This window comes from Jatropha curcas, chromosome 5, assembly GCF_041381405.1.
Source record: "Jatropha curcas cultivar XTBG-Jc1 chromosome 5, XTBG_Jcur_1.0, whole genome shotgun sequence".
In the NCBI taxonomy this organism is placed as follows: Eukaryota; Viridiplantae; Streptophyta; class Magnoliopsida; order Malpighiales; family Euphorbiaceae; genus Jatropha; species Jatropha curcas.
Genome location: NC_143155.1, coordinates 5,926,478 through 5,950,415, shown reverse-complemented (window position 1 = coordinate 5,950,415; position 23,938 = coordinate 5,926,478). Strand labels below are relative to the sequence as shown.

Sequence of the window (23,938 nt, the reverse complement as noted above, 5' to 3'; positions counted from 1 at the left end):
AATTCAAGGATAATATATTTCGAATAAAGTTAATTAAATAAAAAAATTGTTCATATTGTGTGTATAAAAGATTTATTTGTATGATGACTGGTTAAGGAAGTAAATCATATCAAGATAAACTGGAAATATACGAAGATAAAGTAGAAATATAACCTATAAGCTATAAGTTGAACGTAAAAATTATTACCTGTGGTGACTGGATATTTTAATTGATTGATTGTCTGATAGATAGACTGTATGAATAGTAATTGATAGGTATATTAAATGGTTAATATTTAAACAAATGGAAAGTTCTATTACAGGGAAAATGCAATCAAAAGTATTAATAAGATTTAGATTAGCTATAGCAGATCTATATTTAGCGAATGTCTATTAAATTAGTTTTTTAATTTCTTATTTAAGGGAAGCCATATGTTTAATACAGTCTTTTCTTTACATTTGTGTTTTATCTAGATTGTTTGAGTTCGTCTACCACTTCTACTAATCAAAAATCTAAGCTAAAACTTGCTCTATCTGTTATCACTATAAATAATAATAAATGATGCATACCATCATTTGCATATATGCATCGACCATTTCGCATCTTATAAATATATATATATATATATATATATATATATATATATATATATATATATATATAAATGTATAATTATGGAGTGTATATAAATATATAATTCTTATACGCTTATAATATTATAATTTATTGATATATCATATTGTAAATAATGTTATTTTTATAATAGAGTATTAAAAGAGTGAAGGGTAAATATAATTTGTATATATATATATATATGCAGGGCTAGTGACTGGAGTGAAGTCGTAACAAGGTAGCCGTACTGGAAGGTGCGGCTGGATCACCTCCTTTTTAGGGAGAGGTAATGCTTATTGGGTATATCAAGATTCAGTCTCCGGTTCATATTTAATCGACCAATCCTTTCTAGTTCACATCTTTGTTGAAAGAATTTCTTTTGTAATTCCTTTAAGAGGGTCAGCGAGAAAAGGATTGTACCATGAGAGAAGCAAGGAGGTCAACCTCTTTCAACTATACAACATGGATTCTGAAGTGCCTAAAAGAGCTAGCTATATCAGGGTAATTATGTTGGAATTGAGTCGTATAGCTTCTCATTTATTATAGCTTGGCCCTTTTATGGCGAATATTGGGGCACAGACTCCTTTCTTCTATATTTTTAGAGAGAGAGAGAGTTATAATATGATTTATGAAGCTGCCACTTTATATATATATATATATATACAAATTATATTTAGCCTTCACTCTTTTAATACTCTATTATAAAAATAACATTATTTACAATATGATCTATCAATAAATTATAATATTATAAGCGTATAAGAATTATATATTTATATACACTCCATAATTATACATTTATACTCATATGTACTTATTGATCTCCTATTTGATATATTATATTATATAGTTGATTGGTTTACTTGTGATGTGACTATACTGTGCCTTGTTTGCAGATAGAATTGGGATGAAGTGGGTCACCATGGAATTGTGATGACAATCCGGCACCGTTGGCCATGTATGGGAGATCGGCACTTAATGAAATATGATATGAATAATACGGCAAAATCACATGTTGGCCTCTTGTTGGTAATGGAAAAAAAAGAGAATGGAAAAATAATGTGAGGACTGGTTAAGTGAGGAACAGACCAGTTGGTCACGTATAGGAAATCGACTCCTTGGTGCACACGTATAAAAGGACAAACCATGTGTGATGACGACTTGTTAGGAGTTTTGTGACGCCACTGACCAATCCCCATTTGATGTAATTAGTTGAAGGTGATATTATTTATGGATGCCGATGTTGTAACATTTGCTTGATTGGATGAGTTTTCATCATAATAAGTGTGGAAAACATCCTGTGTGATCGATTGAGTTATATATTGTTTATTATTATTAACTGAATTTGTGAAACTCACCCCTCCTATATATTTTTCCCAGGAGGTAGACATCTTGCTAGTTCTGAAAGGCTCTGCTTCTTTCTCTGTAGAGTTACAATAATAAATTTCGGTTTTTAGTAATATTTAAAAAGTATAGTATTGTGTGTATAAAAATGTATTTATCTTTATATTGAGCTCCGTAATTAGGGAGTCATATATTATAAATTATCATGTAAAGGCGTGTGAAATTTTCTAACTGACTCACTAAAAGTATGAATGGACCAGTTTGCCCATATTACGAATGACGTTAATGATATAAAAGAAAAGTTTTAGGCTCGAGCTATGAATTAATAGAAATGTGTAAGCTGGGCTAGAGATAATAAATTAATAACATGATTTAATACTATCAAATTATGGGCTTATTATTCTTAAGACTAGTTTAAAAGGACTGAATTTATGTGAGTTAGGCTTACTACGGGCCTCGGGGGCCTTAAACTTACTTGACCCCTAGTGCCAGTTCAGCCCACGGCTTTGGGTCGTGATAAAAAGATGCGGCTAGTACTGTCAAAAAAGGTTTAAACCCGTCGACAACTCGTGATCACTTGTAATTTGTTTGAATATGGACACAAAATTGAGGCCCATTTTTAAGACGGGTTTTTTTTTACCCAGCCCCTTTTTTACTAAAGCCTACACGGGTCGAGTAGGATGGGTCTGTGGAGGCCCGCGTTGAAGTAATAAAATTAAAAAAAAAAAGAAAAAAAGATGAACTTTCAAAACGGACATATCTGGGCCCGTCAGTGGCCTGCGCAGGCCGGGCCGGGCTTGAATATCAGAGGCCCGTTTTTAACGAGCTTTTTTATCTCGACCCGTTTTGGGATCGAGCTCGTGCGAGCCAAGTCAGATAGCCTATTTTGCCAGCACTAGATGCGGCTTATTTTCACTGATTTTCCCTTACTAGACAAGTTCTTACTTAAATGTCCCTACACTTCAATTCCTCACTTAAAAATACACCAACTTGAATTGTAGTAAGAGTAAAGTATTTTAGCCAATTTTCTTGTTACTTGATGGTTGAAATCTGACATGGATTTAATGTGTTGGCTTATTCAGATTTAATGTTGTCTCTCTCCTGCCCAAACGAATTATTATTGACTCTCCCCTGCCCGTTATTGATTATCGCGTTTCTTCTTCCATCAAAGAAAGTATAATGACTTTTGGCTTTTGGCTTTAAGAAATTGAAGCGATTCTTTGCTTTCTCTTTTCCTAGTTTTCTCTTTCTTCGATTCCCCTCTCTAAAATAAGTATTCTTTGCAAAATCGCCTGCTTTAACTTTACTGAAGCCTGAGGAGTATGAAAGACAATAAGATAATGGGATTGAAAAGTGGTGTGGAGATTCGATTTTCTGAGAATGGTGCCAAGACCGGATAGTTAGATTCCTTTCAATAGTTTTTTTTTTTTATTTCTTCTTTGGCATCTTTGTGGTCCATGTTCTGTCTTTATGCTGTGAAAAGAATATTTTGTAGGATAATATGCATTATTTATTCTTTTTGTACGATTTCAAAAGTAATTAGGGTTAGGGGTTTTTATTAAAAAATTAGGGTTGGGGTTTTCTAATAAATTCATGTGGGGAAATTGATTTAGTAGCTTTCATGACTTTATTATGTTTATATGATTTGCAATTATTAGTTATAAAAATTGAGGATTAGGGTTTTTTATTGTAAAATGAGGATTATGGTTTTTTTATTACAAATCGATTTGGGGAAATGTGTTTAACAGTATCTATTAACCTATTGTTTTTGCGTATAATGTAAAATATGAGTTAGGGTTAAGGTTTTATTTTTACCTAATCAGGGTTAGGGTTTTTTATTAAATATTTCTGGGGAAACATGCTTTAATAGTTAAGGGTTTATTCAAATGCATTGTGAGATGTTGTTTAGATGGTGTGCATTTATTGATGCTTTGAACCATCATTATCAGTGTGTAATGAAGTCATTTAATTGTTTGAAAATGGTTAAATATAAATTAATATTGATAGCTACTGTTGTATTTTTTTTAATTAATTTATTACACTGTAATTCACAGGTTTTATAGAACTAGACTATGATTTTACAGTACATTATGAGGGTGAGATGAGTAAGTGGGGTTATTTCAATGGGTATGTTTTAATTTAGAAAACTGTAATGTAGAGACAATGTCTATGATTAAGATTGATAAACCTTTGTTAGACAATGGTTTTGAGGGTATTATGAGATATCATTGGTTGGAACCAGGTAAGGATTTCAATAGTGGGCTTAGGCTGTTAGAGAGGGATAGTGACGTAAATAAGATATCACTATTTGGGGCTGATGTTGGAACCATAAACCTGTATGTTGAACACTTAGATGTAAATGACCTAGAAAGGAAACTATACTTAAATAGAGGGAACAACAATGTAGTTATAGAAGAGATAGTTGACCCAACTCCTACTATGACTGAGAATTGTACTAAACCAAATACAAGAATACATAATGATGTAGATTTATAGTCATTTGTGCTGAATGAGAACTTTGAGTTTGTGACTGAAAACACATTTTTTAGTGAATTTAGGGCAGATTTAGGCACAAATTGGGGGTACTGGTGTTAGTGCTGATGCAGGTGGAGGTGAGTGTATGCATGGGGGTGGTGAGGGTATGCATGGGGGTGATGAGGGTAATGTTGATGCTGGGGATGGGGAGCTAAGAGATGAGAAGTACAATGTGGAAGATGGAGATGATGATTTCAATAGGGTTGTTAATGATAGAGACAGTCAGAAAGATCCTAAGGGTAGGCCTAAGGGTAGTGGGGCAGGCATTAACTTAGGAAATTTGGAAGACACATCGAGAGTTGAGCCTAATGACGATGACTTTAAATATGCTCCCTTTGATGAGCTTCAAACTGAGTTAGATTCTGATGAGGAGGGTAGGGTTAGGTTTCCAACATTTAATGCTTCCAAAGACATGATGAACCCAACATTTAAGGTTGGCATGCTTTTTTAAAAATGGAGGGAATTTAAAGAAGCATGTGGGAATTATGGAATCAAGAATAGATTTCAAGTTACTTTTTACAAGAATTGTAGGGAAAAGGTGCAAGCTAGGTGTTATAAACAATGAGGTTGTAAAATTTTTGCTAGTTTATTTTAACCCAAGTCTAAGGATGATCATACTTTTCAAATAAAAACATCTTTAAAGCACACTTGTGCAAAGGTTCATACAAACTTTCATTGCACAGCAACTTGGTTAGCAAAAACTTATCTCGAGGACTTTAAGATGAACCCAGTTTGGGAATTGAGTCACTTCATTGATAGGGTGAAGAGAAATCATAGTTACACCATAGGGAAGATGAAAGATTGGAGAGCTACGGCTAAGGCTTTGAGTGTGATTCATGGGGATGAGCTTTGCAATTTGGTAGGCTATATGACTACAAAGCAAAATTACTTAGGACAAATCTAGGTTCTTTTGTGATTTTTAAGGTGGAGAGTGGGGTTTTTGAAGGGATATATATCTGCCTTCAACTTTTGAAAATGCTTTCATACATCACTTGGGGCAATTAGTTTGTTTAGATGGGTGTTGGTTAAAGGGAACATATGGGAGACAGCTACTTTCAGCAGTAGGAATTGATCCAAATGATTATATTTTCCTCCTTGCATATGTTGTGGTGAAGAATGAATGCATGGAGAGTTCGGGGTGGTTTTTAGGGAACTTTTGAAAATGCTTTCATACATCACTTGGGGCAATTAGTTTATTTAGATGGGTGCTGGTTAAAGGGAACATATGGGAGGCAGCTACTTTCAGCAGTAGCAATTGATCCAAATGATTATATTTTCCTCCTTGCATATGTTATGGTGAAGAATGAATGCATGGAGAGTTCGAGGTGGTTTTTAGAGAACTTGAAGGAGGACTTGCAACTCAACAATGACCATCATTTTGTGTTCATGAGTGACAGGTAGAAGGTTAGAAGCTTACCATTTATGTGTTTTATTTTTTATGTTATCTGTGTCACATGTGTGCCAAACTGACTTATGCTGTTTTTTCTTTCTATTTTATGCATAGGTCTTTTGAATGTGATCAATAGGATGTTGCCTGAGGTAGTGTGGTAGCCCAGGCTTAAAAGATATTATTCGCTTTGGGCCGAACCCACTTAGGCCCGTACGGTTTTATTCTTAGGCTAGAACCAACTCAATAGCCCAAAAGACCTCTTACTAGTCTAAGGCTTGCCCATCCTACGTACTTCACTCACACCTTGTGTTTAGCCGATGTGGGATTCGCCTAAGGTGTCACATCCACACCCTCAGGGACTCAGCGTCCTCACTGAGGTTTGCCCCACCACCAGCCAGAAGGACAAGGCTTGGCTCTGATACCAAGTCTGTGGCAGACTAGGCCTAGCAAGATATTGTCTGCTTTGGGCCGAACTCACTCAAGCCACACTGTTTCGTTCTTAGGCTAGAACCAACTCAATAGCCCAAAAGGCCTCTTGCTAGTCTAAGGCTTGCCCATTCCTATGTACTTCACTTACACCTTGTGCTTAGGCGATGTGGGATTTGCTTAGGGTGTCACATGCAGAACATAGGTTGTGTGTTAGACACCTATACACTAACTATAGGGCCCATTTTAAAGGAAAAGAAATGAAAGACCTGCTTTGGAATGTTGCTAGGACTAGCTATACTTCCAAATTAGAATCATGCTTAGAAGAGATTGAAAAAAAAAAAAAAAACAAGATAGAGAACGGTTAAGATAAATACCTTGTGAAAATTGGTCTAGAGCTTGCTTCAAACCCATTGTCCATTGTGATATGCTCATAAACAATCTTTGTGGGGCTTTCGACAAATACATTCTAGATGCTAGGGAGCATTCAATTATAACTATATTGGAGATAATTAGAACTAAGCTAATGAAAAGACTTTATAGGAAAAGAGAACAAATTAAGAGTGTTAATGGAAGGCTGTGTCCTAAAATTCAAAAGAAGTTGGATGAAAATAAAGATTTCTCTCATTTGTACACACCAACTTTCATGGGGGGGCCACAAGTGATAGACATAGCTAGGAAAACTTATACATGTAGGAGATGGAATTTGATTGGAATTCCATGCAGCCATGCAGTTGCTTGCATTCTAAAAAATAATGAACAACTTGAGGAATATGTGCATGATTTATACACTATGGAGAGTTATATGAGGGTGTACAGCCACTTCATTAACCCTATTAATGGACCTGAGATGTGGCCAAAGTCAAATCCTGATGGTGAATTGCTTCCCCCATCACCTGTGAAGAAAAGGAGAGATGCCCAAAGGCAAGAAAGAAACAAGCTAAAGAGATTGAGTAGCCTGCTGCAAAAGGGAAGCTTTCAAAGAAGGGGAGGTTAACATGAGATGCACCATCAGTGGAGTTATTGGACATAACAAAAGATTTCATGGTGTTGAGACAAGTGCGAATGCGACATCCCAAAATGAAGTCATTCAATATCAACTACATTTTTTTAAAACAAATCTGAATTATTTTAGAATAATGTGTAATACAATTGCTATGATTTAATGTAGAAAAAAAGGAAGAGGAGCACAACAAATGCTAGTCCACCATGTACAAGAAGTAGAGCATAGTTTACAAGCACTCCAAGTCAGCCTTATGAAGTCCTGTGACTGTACAATGGTTCATAGATGTAAGTTTCTCATGTCATATTTTGGATTTTTGTGCATTTCTAAGATTGTGTTTTTTGTAAGATTTTCTGAGATTGTGTTTTTGTGAGATTTTCTGCTTTTTCTAAGATTGTGTTTTTGTGAAATTTTCTGCCTTTTCTGTCAAAAATCATGCTTTGTGTTTGATTGGTTTTGTGCAGGGAAGTAGTCAAATAAATTATGGGACTGGGATCCAAAGGCAACAAATGTCGTTTCCACCACCTCCACCTAATGTTGTTGTGTCTTAGAGTAGCAATCTGATAGAAATTGGTGTCACAGTAGACACAACAATAAAACAGGCATATGACGATCAAATGCAAGCCATGCTGGAGACACAACAAGCAGGAGAACTTCTTAAAATGCAGGGAGGGATAAAGGAAAAAGGTTTGCACAGCCGAGGAAGAAAAAAGATACCAAACCAAGGCAATCATGGAAGTAGCATACTTGAGTTTAGGACACTTTTTGATTATGTGTAATTGTGTATATCTATATAGGATGCAATTTTTTAATGAAGCAAGTTTTTGTGTTTCAAAGGGTGAAACATGCTATGGTTATTGTTTCACTTCTGAATCATTGACATAGTGGTCAGTTTTAGATCATAGTTATTTTGGCTCTTTTTTGTGCTTTTGATATTTGAACATGTGAAAACATTGATATACAATGATTATTTCTGTCAGATGCAAATATTTATAGTTGCATTTTATTCATTAAATATATTGTTCACTTAATTGTTAGGCAAATGTGTTGATTGTTTTTTGTATCTGTCTAAAATAAGTATCAAAAGAATAGGATATAATGTAAATTTTACAGTGTATAAAAAGCATAGGGTATTCACTTCCCACTCATTGATTTAAATTTTATAGGCTACATCTTTTTCTGCATTTTAACCCATTCAATAAACCTACAACAAAACCCCAAAACCCATTCACTTCTCAACTACCATCTCAATACCATTTCAACCCACAATATGATTGCACAATATCCCTAAGACAACAACACACATGACAAGTACATAATTCACACATAGCATTTTTCTATATCCAACTTCAGCTTGTTTTTTTTTTTTTTTTTTCAAGCTTGTCAATTTTTTTTCAACAAACCACCAATCACTTGTCAATTTTTTCAAGCTTGAATGTACATCACCCTCAGGCTCCACCCACTCTATGAATCGGCAGTAGCTGGGTGTCTGCAAAATAAACTAAGCTTAGAAGAGATTCAACAATAATGATGCAAATAAAAAAAGAAGAAATAAACTAAGAAAAAAACCCTTTCAAGGTTGAAATTAGGTTTCAATCCAAATCTCCTACCCCGTAATTACTGCAACCCAAAAAACGTCTTTCAGGATTGCTTCCTCTCCATGTGATCTTCAAAACAGCTTCTTTCCCATATTTAGAGTATCTCATATCAATGGTGTCGGGCCATGAGCTTGAAAATGGCATCCCATCCATGGCTTCATTCATTTATTCCTACAACAATGAGAAGATGAGCTTGGGTTTAAAAGAAAAGAGAAGACAAAAGGCGATCGTTTTGGTATTAGGGATTCAACGGATGATATAGGAATAACGAGTTTAATGGGGTAGGGGGGAGAAAGAATCAAATATGAATGCAAAAAGTAATATCTTATATGGCTTTTGTTTAATCTGAATAAGCCAACACATTAAATCCACATCAGATTTCAACTGGGAAGTAACATGGAAACTGGCTAAAATACTTTACTATTACTGCAATTCAAGTTGGTGTATTTTTCAGTGACGAATTGAAATATAGAGACATTTAAGTAAGACCCCGTATAGTTTAGGGCCAACCAGTGAAAATAAGCCGAAAGATGCTAAGGATTTGAAGCAAGAATTGTTAGGTAAAGTTTTTGCACTTGAAATTATCATTTTGAGAACAATTGATTCAATTCATCTTGATTTCTTGATTATCTTCAACGATAAATTTGATTCTAAATTTCTTAATTTATCTTCTTATGTTTCTCTAGTGATATTTCTCTCTTTTTTTTCAATTTCTTTTTCTAAAAATTATAATTTTTCATTTCTTGCACTGAATTTCTGGAAAATCCATGTAGGGGTTTGGTGATTATGACAAGTTTTTATTGTGATTTCATGATTACCTCTTTAGACTTTCAATATTTTGATTTTAATTTTGGTGATTTATTGATGATTTTGAGCAGTGTTGGATAGTGATTCTCTACCGATTACCCAATCTTTGCGCTGTGTCTTTTTAAAAGTCACCACTCTAAACCTTTATTTCGTTGGTGTCTTGGTGACATGTTTTGTATTCTAAATGTTTTGTATTATATATATATATATATATATATATATATATATATATATATATATATATATAAAATTTAAAAGCCTTATTTTCTATAGGATTTGAAATGAAAAAATATTTTTCCACATATATGGAAAAATAGAGATGAGGCTGAAATTCAATTTTCTTGTAAAAGTACTAACCAAACATTGGGATACAACTTTTTCAACCCACTTTCTCTAAAGATTCTTGCAATAATATGCTCCTAAATATAATTAGAAAATTTAAGATATTTGTGGATTGCATAATATGCTCTCCTGGACTCATCAGAGCACTCAAACTGAAAACATTTTATTTCTTATATAAATGAAACGATCTACCAAACTACACTTGATCGGCTATAATATGGTTATTTTAATTTTTCTATCTAAACTAAGGTGAAAATCCATACCTTTTGAATTCAAGGACTATAAAATCAAATGGATGCAAATCTCGTAACGTCAAAATAATTTTCTCAAACTACAGAGACAAAGCAATCAAATTTATCAAATATCAAGGACTAAATAGTAATGTTTAACGCATAATCAATCTTTCGGTTGCCAATGCTTGCGTTAATCTGGTATTTAAACAGGTTGGAGTATTGAACCGAATCACCGATAATGCTAATCGGGCTTGGGACGAGTTTGGGTTCCGCTAGTGAATTTTAAGCGGGCATCAGACCGTTGCCAACCCAACCCTTCCTTTGCCGTCATTCATTTCACTATTTTTATTTGCGATTTGACTACTTTGCCAGTTGCCTGCCTTATTTGTTTTGCCTAGTCCATTAGATTTCTTCAAGCTTCAGCGCCGGCTGTGTCTGTCATTTGCGATTTGTTCCATCAGTCATCAGTCATCACCGTTCGTTTGGTACTCCGGCGTTGCACCTGATAATCTCGAAACAAAGGTGTGATTTTCTCTGAGCTCATCTGAAATTCTGAATATAGTCATCTTATTATGTGTGGGGTTTTTGAAATTCTAGCAATTAGTTCTTTTGCAACTGTTTTTCCTTTAATATAGTTTCTAATTACAATTTGGAGAATTGGACTCTAATTTTGAAGGTCGCATGTTCATTTTATTTGTCAATTGGGACTGTAAATGTACTTGTTTCTTTATTCTGGGTATTTGGCTTTAATTTTTGCGGATTTTCCTGTTTCTGCTCTAAGAATATTGAGAACCTTGCTATTCTTTCCTGCTGAATTCGCACAGTTGACAGATCAACCGAACCGATTCTTCTTCTTCTTCTTTTCGACACCAACTAAATTCCGGTTTTGCAGTTTGTTCGGTTCACTGCACACCCCTACCCAAAAAGAAACCCGCAAGTTAACTTTCTAATGGTCGTCTATGGTGAAAAGAGATTATGCAAAGAGAAGCCCAACTTCCATTTGGCTCATGTTATAGAATATAAAAACACCATTAAGTAGGAATGAGCATAGAACAGTTAAAACTGAAAAACCAAACCGAATCGATGAAGTTTGGTTTTCTCATTTGTATTTTAGTTTGCTGATTCAGTTTTGGTAGCTCAAATCATCAACCAGGTTAGTCCTTTTCGGCTCGGTTATTGGAGAAATAGGCCGATTCCTCGGTACAACATCTTTTTTGTTCCTTTCTTTTTGTTAGTAATCCTAGGGTGAGATATCTTTTGATTTATTGCTGTAGAAATATAAGAGAAGTTATTAAATTTTTGTTAGTAAGCTTAGAACTCCCTTATGCTTTATAATTAACCATTTCCGTGATCCTGTATTGCACAAAGGGCAATGTAATTCCTTTCTTTACGTTTCATTCTGCTTATAAATTTTTATTGATTTTGACTATAAAATACAAGTTCATGATATGTGTTTGAACGTAGTTCTACTGCTGCATTTAGTCCTAAATTTTAAACAATAATTAGGTTAAGAGATTAGCTTTGTCATTGGAAATTAATTTGAAAGCTAATTAAAAAGAAACAGTTGACATAAAGTAAATGATAAACACCTTTATTTTAGTTTTTTTCTTTCATTTTGTGTTTGCTTTTTATTGAAGTTTCACCTGTTGCTTATGTCTTATTATTTTCTTGGGATGAAATAATATTAGACGCTCATTTTTATATTATTGGACATTAGATTCATTTTTTGTTGAATGAACATTTCCTAGTCAATTCATCTTCATTGCTTTCACCTTGTTTAGTCATTAGGGTTTCAGCTTCTTCAAGAGAATGAATGGCAAATGCAGCTATTGCTACTGCAGCTGTAAACCTTGTGTTTATAATCTTTCTCCATTTGGCTATCACTCTGTATCCTCAACCAATTCATGTTACCTACAAACTCCAAATTATCTATAAATATTACCCATCAATTATTTTTTAAAATTCTTTTGCCTCAGAACTAACTGTAAAACAAACAAAAGAACTCCTTTAATTTAACCAAGAGATTGGAATGTTTTACTTTTACATAGAAATGGCATGCTTAATAAGTTATCTAGTGATCGATATGTGCAACACTAAATAAACAAGCTAATTTAAGTACTGAAAATTAATTAATTAATTAAGAAATAATTATAAAAAATGGTACCTGGTTGGACCGGGTCAAATCTGGTTGAACGAAGTCGACCAGGTCCAACTGCAACCAAGTCATCATGGTGGTTTGATGTCTAGTCCGGTTTAATAACATTGCTCTTTTTGAGTTCTCAGACCTGAAGCCACAGCACAAACATCAACAGTGACAATACCAGAAAGACAACTACTTTCCTAGAAGCACCACTACCTGCAACAAGGTAGCAACATTGATTACGAGCCAAAACAACAGGAAGACTTGCAAGAACGATATCAGGGCAATAAACATGCATTCTTTTTGGTATAGAGCTAATGCCTTGCTAACATTCGCTGTCACCATCCTCGCACTAATGTGTGCCATGGCTTCTCTCTCTGATAACCTTAATTCTCCTTCTCCCACTGCTCAAATCCAGGTCTGTGATTACTACTATCTATATGCATTTTACACATTTGCTGGATTATTTGCATCTGTTGGGATTTCAAACACTAAACTATTATTTTTCGGTTTTTGTGATTGTAGATATTAAATATTAATTGGTTTCAAAAGCAGCCGCATGGGAATGATGAGGTAAGTTTAGGCTTTTGATTTGTTGAAATGGGACATAAATTTTTGGTAGATTTGTAGTTTTTTTTGTTTCTTTTTTATTTTCTTAGTTTGACTTTGTTTTTCTTGAATTGAAGATAATTATTTTATAAATTCACGCCGTTATGGTAAAATAATGAAAAAAAAATGATGCAAGAAAAGAAAAATAAAGATGAGAATTGTTTATTGGTGATTTTGATAATTTAGTTATTTTCTTTTAAGTTTGCCAATTGTAAGTTGTTACGTGTTAAATGACTATGTATTAATTTAGTGTGCATATATGATCAGGTCCCTACATTTACTGTTGTGGTGTGTTGAATTAAATTTCCAGAATTTATGTTAATATGTAACCATATTTTATTTGAACAGGAATGTAATACTCCCGTCCATCCCAAAATGTTTGTCGTGTTGACTTTTACACAAAGTTTAATAAACAAAATAAATATAGTGCCACATCATACAAAATATCCCTAAATTTCCAAAATTGTCTTCCTTTAAAACAAAATGGTTATTCCTAGAATTTAAAACCAATTATAATGTGCGGCATAAAAAAAAAAGTAAATATTTCTTAAGTCAATTGGACAAACATTTTGGAAAATCTAAAAATAGAAACATGGACAAACATGTTGGAACGGATGAATTATTTTATTTATCATGGAATTTGTGCTATTTATAAAGTGAATATATGGTGAATCCTATGGTCTTTTATTTTATTTTAGAAGTTGCAATGAGCTACTCAAATGTCAGCTTTGACCATGTTATCCATTGTTATGATTTCTAGTGTTATTGTGTTAATTTTATTTAGTGATGTTATCTTACTTTGAAGATTATAACTTCTGTTCATATCATCTTTGTTAATATCTGTTATCATTTTCTTGTTGTGTTCATATCAGTTTTTCTTGTCGCAAACAATTGAAAGCAATGATATATTCTATGCTGTGCTATATTACTATGTTCTGTGTCATAAATTTTTCAGGATAGCCATAGGGTCCAGGATTTTTCTTTTGTTTTTTTTTTTTTTGACATTTACACAACTTTATGCTAGAAGTATACACATACAAGCTAAATCTATGTCAATATGTTCAAGATATATGTTGAAGTTGGTATAGTTGTGTTTGATTCTTCTGTTTCGATAAAAAATTGAGCCAAAAATGAATGAGCTCTTTTGTTTTGTTATTTGGTTTCTTCAATGTTCTTAATCATGAAAACCTACACCTAGGTTAGAGCATATCTTTCACACCTAGTGTGATAATTTTTTGGTTCAGCTGCTTTTATTTTGCCTTTTCAGCTCGTAGAAGCTTTGGAAACATGTTCAAAAGAAAGGATGTTGATTGAGAAAAATTTCGTATGCAGCATTCTAGGTGTAGTTTGGAAATAGACTGTCCAGTTCCTTCTTCGAAATGGTCCCCTCATAATTAAGGGAAGCATTTAGTCGGTTTGGTTCAAGTCAAAACAATCCAAATAGTTTCGATTCACCTTGGTTCAGGCGGTTTTGATCAGTTTTCCTTTGGTTTTTTCAGATTCTTCTAGCTGAAAATAAACTCGGTCCGGTCAATTTTGAACTGGCAGTTTGGTTCTTGGTTAACTGATCCATCTGCGCATTCCTACTCATAATTGTTTCTTGTTGTTGAATCTTACCTATTTTAAGACAGTTTGTGGAATCAACGACCTTATATTCTATGCTCAGATAGTGATATAAAGCTTGTATGTGGCTAATTTGTAGAGGACTACCTGATATGTTAGCTATTGCTATAATTTTTAATTAAAATGCCATTCATTTAATGTAGGTCAGCCTCACAATAAATATAACAGCTGATTTGCAGTCACTGTTTACATGGAACACAAAGCAGGTACATCCTCAAAACTTTTGTGGTTTTCTTTTGTTAATGATCTGATAACCATTTCGACTCAGAGTTTCATGTGGCTAATGTGCATATTGCATGATAGATCATTTAGGTTTCCCATTAAGCCTATGATTATATTACTAAACACGCCCTTTTCCTATTGAAGTATCTCTCTCTCTCTCTCTCTCTCTCTCTCTCTCTCTCTCACACACACACACACACACACACACACATTATGACAAACTTGGTCATGTACTTGCATAAAAATTATTTTGCTGCCCATGTCATGGCCATTGAGGTTTTTGAGTTCTTTGTAAATTATACTAGAGAACTGATTCAATATACATATATATGTATTTAAGGTAATTACCTTGTCATCTATTGCAGGTTTTTGTATTTATAGCTGCAGAATATGAAACCCGAAATAATGTTTTCAACCAGGTATTTTTGTATTTTTGTATTTGGTTGTTCCTTTTGAATGTTTAACTAATTATAGTTTGCAAGCTAATAGTGGTGCTAGAATCAATTTGCCTGTTCGTGTTTCTTGTTATAAATAAAAGGCTATTGATGTAAGCCCATTTCACTTGTTTTTAAATGTCAGGGTCTTCTACAGAGCATTATGTCCACTGCTTAAAAAATTGTTCAAACATTTTGTTTTAGGTGTCACTTTGGGATGCTATCATACCAACCAAAGAGCAAGCAAAATTTTGGGTTCAAACTGCGAACAAGTATCGTTTTGTTGACCAGGTATGCTCCTTCAGTAAGATGTTTGCTTTTGTTTGTCCATGCAAATGCCTAAGCTCACATTGGCTCTTGTCTCGCCGACCTGAATTCCAGAATATTATTTTTCAATATGCAGGGAAGCAATCTTCGTGGTAAACAATTCAATTTGACTTTGCACTGGCATGTAATGCCTAAGACCGGCAAGATGTTTGCTGACAAACTGGTCATGTCTGGATACCACTTGCCTGAGGCATATAGATAGAGATAGATCTTTTGCATACGTCTTTGCTGTAAATTGAGTGATTTGAAGTAACAGAGGAACCATTTTTGTTAGAAACAGAAGTAACTGCAGTGATTTGAAGCGGGATGATAAAGTTCTCGTCAATTGAAAAGTTAGAAACGGAGGAACCATTTTTGTTGATAGAAAATATGTTGAGAACAGCTGCTACTGTTACTGTTTACTGAACTGAAATTGATGCATGTGCTGTTATTTTGTTATCTTGTTATTTTGATATTCTGTATCTTTTGCTATGATTACAATCTTCCATATCTTTGATTAGTAGTTAGAGTTGTAAAGATATGAGGAGCTTAAATTATGTAAAAGTTTGATGGAAAAACTTCCTGAAATCATGGAGGTTTGGTTAAAAAACTTCAGTTAAAATGATGTATAAGTATGATCCATGTTCTAGTAAACAGAGTGAACTCTTTTCTGCTCAATATTACTCAATTCTTCTCCAGAAAATTCTGCTATTTTCTCCAATTGCTAAAAGAATTTCAAGGCTCTTGTTGAAACTCAATCTAGTTGCCTCATCAAAACCCTCCGATCATATAATGGAACTGAGCATCTCTCAACTCAGTTGAAGGAATTTTTGCAGTAAACTGGTAACGTCATCAACCTACAAATCATTCGTACTCCTCAGCAAAATGGAGCAAATGAAAGAAAAAACCTCCGCACAATGGAGTAAGTGAGAAAAAATAGATTAGTCTTGAATATGGCAAGAAGCCTTCTGTTTGGAAAAAAATTGCCCAAGACACTTTGGGCTGAAGCGGTCAATACTGTGTACCTTAAAAACAGGTTGCCAATTAAAGTTATGAGCAACAAGACTCCATATGAAGCATGGTTTGGAAACAAACCAGCTGTAACTCACTTGATCTTTGGAAGCATATGCTACACGCTTATTCTAGAAGCAAGGAGAGGAAAACTTTATCAAAGAGCAGAAAAAGGGTTGCTTATTGGTTATAGCAATGAAGCTAAAGGCTATAAAGTCCTAAACCCTCTTACTCAACAAATTTATGTCAGCAGAAGCATCAAAGTTGATGAAAACAGTCAATGAGATTGGACTATAATGGAATCAACTTCTTCTCAACAAGAAGTCACACAAGAATTATTGCAACAACAACATGGAGTTCCTTCAGAAATTAATGATCAATTTGAAGATGAAGATAATTATGCAGTTAGAGGAACAAGGTCACCTGAGGATATTTACAACAGCTGAAGAAGCATTTTGCATTCCTGAGTGGAGAGTTACAATGGAGGAGGAGGTCAAAATGATAAATAAAAATGAGACTTGGAATCTAGTTCCTAGACCTGAAAATCAGCAGGTGTTAGGAATCAAATGGATCTTTAAACTGAAATTAAACTCATATGGTTCTATTAATAAACACAAGGCAAGACTTGTGGTAAAAGGGTGTGCTCAATACGAACGAATACATTGTATTGAAACTTATGCTCTAGTTGCAAGATTTGACACTGTAAGGCTGATTCTAGCACTTGCAGCAAGTATTTCAACTTGATGTTAAATCGGCTTTCTTGAATGTTCTTTAGAGGAGCAAGTCTTTATTAAGCAGCCTGAAGGTCTCGATGATGGAAGCAATTGTGTGTGTCTGTAAACAAAAGCCTCTCTATGACTTAAAACAGGCGCCAAAGGCTTGGTATGCAAGAATTGATAACTATTTGTTAGAGTTGTGTTTCATAAAAGAAGCTTGAATGAGGCAACTCTCTATGTCAAATTATATAAAAATGAAATTCTTATTGTTTCAGTCTAGGTAGATGATCTATTTGTTATTGGCAATAATTTGAAATTAATTGATGAATTCAGGATTAAGATGCAGCAAATTTTTAAGATGAATGATCTAGGAAAGGTGTCTTATTTCCTTGGTTTGGAGATCAAACAATATGATCAAGGTATCTTTGTGTCTCAACAAAAATATGCTGAAGAACTTTTAAAGAAGTTCAATCTCATCGGGTATCTTTGTTCATGGTGAAAAATTGAAAAAGAATGATTGCGTTAACTTGCATATGCTTCTCTTTACAGGAGTATGATTGGTTCTCTGCTTTACCTCTCAATAACTAGACCTGACATTATGTTTGCTATAAGTTTATTATCTAGATTTATGAATGAACCAACAGAAACTCATCTAGTAGCAGCCAAAAGAGTGTTTAGATATGAAGAGGCACTTCAAGTTTTGGTTTGCTGTACAAGAAATCCTCATCTAGTAGCAGCCAAGAGAGTGTTCAGATATGTAAGAGGCACTTCAAGTTTTGGTTTGATGCACAAGAAATCTTCATCAATTAAGCTGCTGGGATTCTCAGATAATGATTAGGCTCGCTCAACAGACGACATGAAAAACACAAATGGCTATTGCTTCTCGTTAGGTTCAAGTGTCATATGTTGGGGAACAAAGAAGCAATCTTCAACATATGCATAATACATTACTGCCTCTGCTACTATTAATCAAGCAATCTGGTTAAGAAAAATATTGGCTGACTTGAACTTTCAGCAAGAAAAAGCTACTAAAATTCTCTGTGACAATAAGTCAGCAGTAGCAATGGTGAAGAATCCTATTTTCCATGGCAAAACAAAAGCACATCAAGATAAAAAACCATGCCATAAGAGAAACTAATAAAGAAAGTGGAGATTAGACATTGCAATGGTGAAGATCAAGCTACTGATATCATCACAAAAGTATTGCAAAAACCAAGGTTTGAATTTTTGAGATCACTTCTTGGTGTTCACTCCATCACATGCCTCAAGGAGGAGTGTTGAGAACAGTTGCTATTATTACTGTTCACTGAATTGAAATTGATGCATGTGCTGTTATTTTGTTTTTTATATATTTTGTATCGTTTGCTATGATTACAATCTTCCATATCTTTGATTGGTTAAGAGTTGTTGTAAAGATATGGAGGAGCTTAAATTATGTAAAAGTTTGATGGAAAAACTTACTGAATGATGGAAGTTTGGTTAACAAACTTTAGTTAAAATGATCTATAAATATGGCACATGTTCTAGTAAACGGAGTGAACTCTTTTCTGCTCAATATTACTCAGTTTTTCTCTAGAAAATTATGCTCTTTTCTCTAACTCAAACCAATAAAATATATACTGTTTTGTAGTTTTTTTTAGTAATTTAGATATTTTCTACAGGGTTCGGCTTCCAATCTATTTTTTTCCTCCATTATCTGCCTAATGATGTTTAACTGATGCTACACTCTGTATAGCCATTTTTTTATAACTAGTCATGTAGGCCTGTGTTGTTCGGATATTCAATTTTTTTTATTTAGAAAAATATTCATAATAATATTTATTAGAAAAAAGATTGAAAATATTAATAATAATATTATTGTTTTAGTTCTTCATTTAAAATAAAATTAATAATATTATTAATTTTATTAATTATTATACAAAGAAAATCAAAGGTTTTACTGCTTAAAAGAATATTAATGATAATATTAATTTTATTAATTATTTAAAAAACTGAAAACACAATTAATATGAACTCTATTAATAAATTCCAACAATCATTAAAAAAATTAAAACGTTTTCTAATTAGTTATTTTTATTACCATAGGAGATCTTTTATCAGTTGTCTTTTAGTAATTTCCTATTCTATTTAGGAAGTTTACTTCTAGTATAATTACTTTACTATTGCTTGTATTCCTATATAAATTGGAGGCTTTACGTATTAATTAAAATAAGTAGATAATTTCGAACTAATTGAAATCTAAAGAGTCTAAGGTTAGAGCTCCATTACCAACAAGTTTACGTTCTTTTTCTTTTTCAACAACCATAGGTCGAAAAAAAAATCAATCTAAAACAAAAGCTTTAGCTTTTCAATTCGATTTTACTTTTAATAAACCTGTGACAAGATCTTGGATGCGTGAACATAACAACTTGGCATCAGAGCCAAGCATCATGGGAGATTCAACCAGCGGGATGAAAGCTCTTTTTCAAGAACTACAGGCATAAAATGAAGCTCGAATAACACAAACCCAGCTACAGAACCTAACTCGATAGGTGTAGGAACTCCTTAATGGATCAACCAAAGGTCGAAATAAGGGAATCGAGGAGACAAACAACAATTCGATGCCACAAAACAAAAATAATGATGTAGAGACAGTTCTATAATATGCCAAATTAGATTTCCCTAAATAATGATGGGTCGGATGACCCATAAAGTTGGTTGACAGGTGTGAGCAATTTTTTCTTAATCAAAAATGCAAAAGGTTGATAAGGTGGACTTGGTTGCGTTTCATATGGTTGGAGAAGCATAACTTTGGTACTATAAACTGGAGCAAGAAGAATTAGGGGTTTCATGGGAACTTTTTAAAAACTATTGCAATCTTCATTTTGCCACACCCCTGAAACGCAAGCTTTTGTGCGAATTAGTCAATTTAAGATAGACAAGTAATATTGAGGTATAACAAAGGCAGTTTCAAGGGGTTATTAGCAAGCGCTACAATAGTCCAGAATGACTAGCATGTCAATCTTTTTACCTGTCAGGTTATTGGAAACCATAAGGTTGGATGTTGAAATGCATAATGCATCCAATATGATTACTATAATGAATTGGGCGAGGGCTTTGGAAAGGAAATAGCAGTTGGAAAAAACAAACAACAGCAAAAAGGGACTTACTCAAGTTCATGGTCGAACCTAAGGTTGTTTACATGGGACAGCTCTGCACCTATAGCAAAGTCAACTCACAATTAGGTTAATATAGCTTCGACTTCTAGTGTTGGCAATGTTAGTTCACGCTGCATCTAGAAATTAAGCCGAGTTGAAATGGCAGATCAAAGGGCTAAAAGGTTTTGTGCTACAATTGCGATGAACCCTATTCTATGGGGCACCAATGTAAAAAGTTATTTTGGTTGGAATTAGGTGAGTTAGAAGCACAGGTAAAAGCACATGATGATCCTATACCAAATGAGCCTTGATACAACCCTAGCCAATTAACAAGTACTCTTGCAAATCAACAAGGAAGATCTAGCGGAAAGCATGCAATCACGGAAGTACCCGACAATCCCTATAACCCCCAAGTACTCTTGAAGAGAGAAAGCAAGGAATTTAGAACAAGAATCAGAAACTTACCTTCAAGTACTCTTGAAAACAACTCTGAAATTCTTGGTGCAATTAATCTTGTAGAACTCACAAGCTTAACTACTAAGGATATTTTGGTTCTATGAAGAACACAATCTGTTCTTGAAAGAACAAGAAGAAAACGTTTTGTTTTGATTTCAATTCAATGGTTGGCTAAAAATCCCGTTTTACATCTTAAGGAGGCTATATATAAGCCCCAAACAAACATAACCCTAAAGAAGAGTATCTAACTAGGCTGCCCTAAGGCCAAAACACATGGGCCTAACTAGTACACACAAAATAGAATCATTTCTAGCCCAAAATAGACAACTTAATATTGGGCAGATTGCATGCATCATAAAATCAACCCAAAACAACTTAAATAAACACTATGGGCCCATATCCCTTATATATTAATTAGACCAAAACAAACAATAAGGGATAAGACCACATCCAAGCAAAGTCCACTAGAATCCATTAGGAGGCACCAATGGATCCATATCATTCCCCCTTTCCTCAAAAAGATTCGTCCTCGAATCTTAGTTAAAAGTTGAGGTATCCTTTTGCTTGCGAGGATCAATCCACTTTTCCTTAGAATCCATGCCCTTTTCTTTACTCTTCTTCTCCTTTTTAGATCGTATTGAACTCCATTGGTTGCTGCAACCTGAATATGCCTTTGCAACTCCTTTGTCTCCATTGGATTGCTTCTATTGGCTGGTCGATTTGGAATGTTGGAGCCAAGAATGAAGTCGATTTTATGATCTATCCCTCTCAAAGGTGGCAATCCACTAGGCAACTCTTCAGGAAAGTCATTAGTGAACTCCTCTTTCTCTCTCTCAAACAACTTTTTCTGATCACTATTCACTTCTTGAGGTGTCAATGGTGCAAGAACCACCTCTTTACCGTCAAATGAAGATTGGGCAATCTCTTCTGGAAATGCATGTTCAAAGTCCTGCAAAAGATCAACAAACACACTTGGCAAGGATGGGTTAAGATCATTAGTGGCCAAATAAGCTCCCTTGCACAAAGGTACAAGTATAGGCTGATTGTGGTACAAAGCATGTGTATCCTCACTTGCCCTAGCTATCAAACTCACATTCTTTTCTTTTTCTTTTTTCTCTTTCTCTTTTTTTGCACTTTGTTTATTTTCACTAATTTTATTTTGAATCTCCTTTTCTTTCTTTATAACATCAAATCTCATGGTTTCATTTTTACATTGATCTACATATACTTCCTTTGACCAAACTGGTGTTAGAATGGTCTTCCGCTCATCCTTTATGATTGAATACCTATTGAGGTAATCCACACTTTTCCTTCCTTGCACCCTTCCTAACTTATTGTTCAAATCCCTAAAGTAATGATCAGGATTATCAACCTCCTCATCTTCAGGAGTTTGAAATCTAATTGGTGTAGTACTAGGACAAGCTCTTGTTGTACCCCTCCTTGTGGCATTATGGTCATGTCTTTCCGTCTGTTGTTCTTGAAGCTCTAATCTGTCATTAAAGCTCTCCATAAACCTAGTGATTCGTCCCATCTCTCCAGAGAGAGCATCTAGAAAGGCTTGTAGATTTGGATCTTCAATTTTAAGAGGGCTGTCATTCTTATCTCTAGATGAATCAGACATCCTGAAATAGAATACAAACACAAAACTAAAGGAAATGGTTAGTTTATCACTCCCTCACGTGTTTCTCTCTTTATTTGGCTTTTTTACAATATGTGGGTTTCACTCCAGCCTTTTACCACTCTTTCCACTTGAATAATTGCACTTCAGAATCCCAAAGTTGCTACAAAAGTCAAGAGAAAGTTAGGAAAAACAAAGAATATAATTAAGTAATGCACAAACTCTATCAAGAAATCACAATGTTTGAATGGCAATACAAGAATAAGAAAGGTATATTGCTAGAAATCAATAAACTAAAGTGTAGGAACAAGCAAATAACACTTTAGCAATGTTAAATGAAGCAAAGATAGCACACAAACAAGAAATTGAAACTAGAATTTAAAAGACGATTTAGGGATATAGTGTATGAATTTAGTTCGCTACAAAGCAAACCAAATATGGACCTAATTAATTCTACCCAATCAAAGCAAGCAAACAAAGAAAACCCAAAAAAAAAATTTTTTTTTTTAAAGGTACTGTAGCAAGTTTGCTTCTGAGTTCCTGTAGCAAGTTACTGTAGCAGACGTTTTAAGGTACTGTAGCAAGTTTGCTTCTGAGTTCCTGTAGCAAGTTACTGTAGCACACGTTTTTGATTTATATCCTCACTTAACCTACAAATGTGACCCAATTTAGGTAGGGTAAGGGCTTAACAAGGTATAAGTGGATGGTTTGTGTCTCCCAATTCAATTTAGGTAGGTAATGACTTAGTCCAACAATGACTTTTGTGTCTCCCAATTCAATTTTAGGTAGGTAATGACTTTGTCCAACAATGATTTTTGTGTCTCCCAATTCAATTTTAGGTAGGTAATGTCTTTAACAACCAATTCAGATCCAGATTTTTTTTTTTTTTTTTTTATCAAGAAATAAGCAAACAACAAGAATGTTCAAAGATAGATCTTGAATTAGTCAAAAGGGTAACTAGAAAATGAAGCAAACAATAAGAAGATACATAGAGAAAACTAGATTCAAGAAGATTTAAAGAGAAATTATCTAAATCCAACAAGATCTAAAGAGAAATTGTCTAGATCCAACAAGATCTAAAGAGATAATGTCTAGATCCAACAAGACCTAAAGAGATAATGTGTAGATCTCAGAATGAAAAGAAAACACGAAGATAAACAACAATGAATCCAACAACAAGAAAACTCAAATTCCTAACTAAGATAATAGAACTTACCCCAAAACTTTGATTTGGCTCTGATACCAGATGATACGACCCTAGCCAATTAACAAGTACTCTTGCAAATCAACAAGGAAGATCTAGCGGAAAGCATGCAATCACGGAAGTACCCGACAATCCCTATAACCCCCAAGTACTCTTGAAGAGAGAAAGCAAGGAATTTAGAACAAGAATCAG

At 34.1% G+C, this 23,938-nt stretch overlaps 1 protein-coding gene and 2 long non-coding RNA genes across 4 annotated transcripts; all 3 read left to right on the top strand.

Moving 5' to 3' along the window:
- The first annotated feature begins 803 nt into the window (after positions 1 to 803).
- Positions 804 to 2,036, top strand: LOC119371205 (uncharacterized). Its single transcript, XR_005178769.2, has 3 exons — positions 804 to 878; positions 988 to 1,093; positions 1,489 to 2,036. It is a non-coding gene; the product is annotated as an uncharacterized LOC119371205 (long non-coding RNA).
- A 3,884-nt stretch (positions 2,037 to 5,920) lies between these two features.
- LOC149496133 (uncharacterized) lies at positions 5,921 to 8,163 on the top strand. The gene is made up of 3 exons (XR_016320993.1): positions 5,921 to 7,346; positions 7,459 to 7,577; positions 7,755 to 8,163. It is a non-coding gene; the product is annotated as an uncharacterized LOC149496133 (long non-coding RNA).
- A 2,288-nt stretch (positions 8,164 to 10,451) lies between these two features.
- On the top strand, positions 10,452 to 16,063 carry LOC105647227 (signal peptidase complex subunit 3B). 2 transcript variants are annotated; one of them, XM_020684563.3, is made up of 7 exons: positions 10,452 to 10,792; positions 12,554 to 12,828; positions 12,936 to 12,983; positions 14,786 to 14,848; positions 15,230 to 15,283; positions 15,503 to 15,589; positions 15,680 to 16,063. In XM_020684563.3, exons 2-7 carry the CDS (start codon positions 12,703 to 12,705, stop codon positions 15,719 to 15,721), a joined length of 420 nt encoding a protein of 139 aa, XP_020540222.1. In that variant the 5' UTR covers positions 10,452 to 10,792; positions 12,554 to 12,702; the 3' UTR covers positions 15,722 to 16,063. The 2 variants fall into 2 exon arrangements, with proteins under 2 accessions (XP_020540222.1, XP_012088632.1); XM_012233242.4 differs by having other exon boundaries at positions 10,464 to 10,792; positions 15,702 to 16,063.
- Positions 16,064 to 23,938: the final 7,875 nt, after the last annotated feature.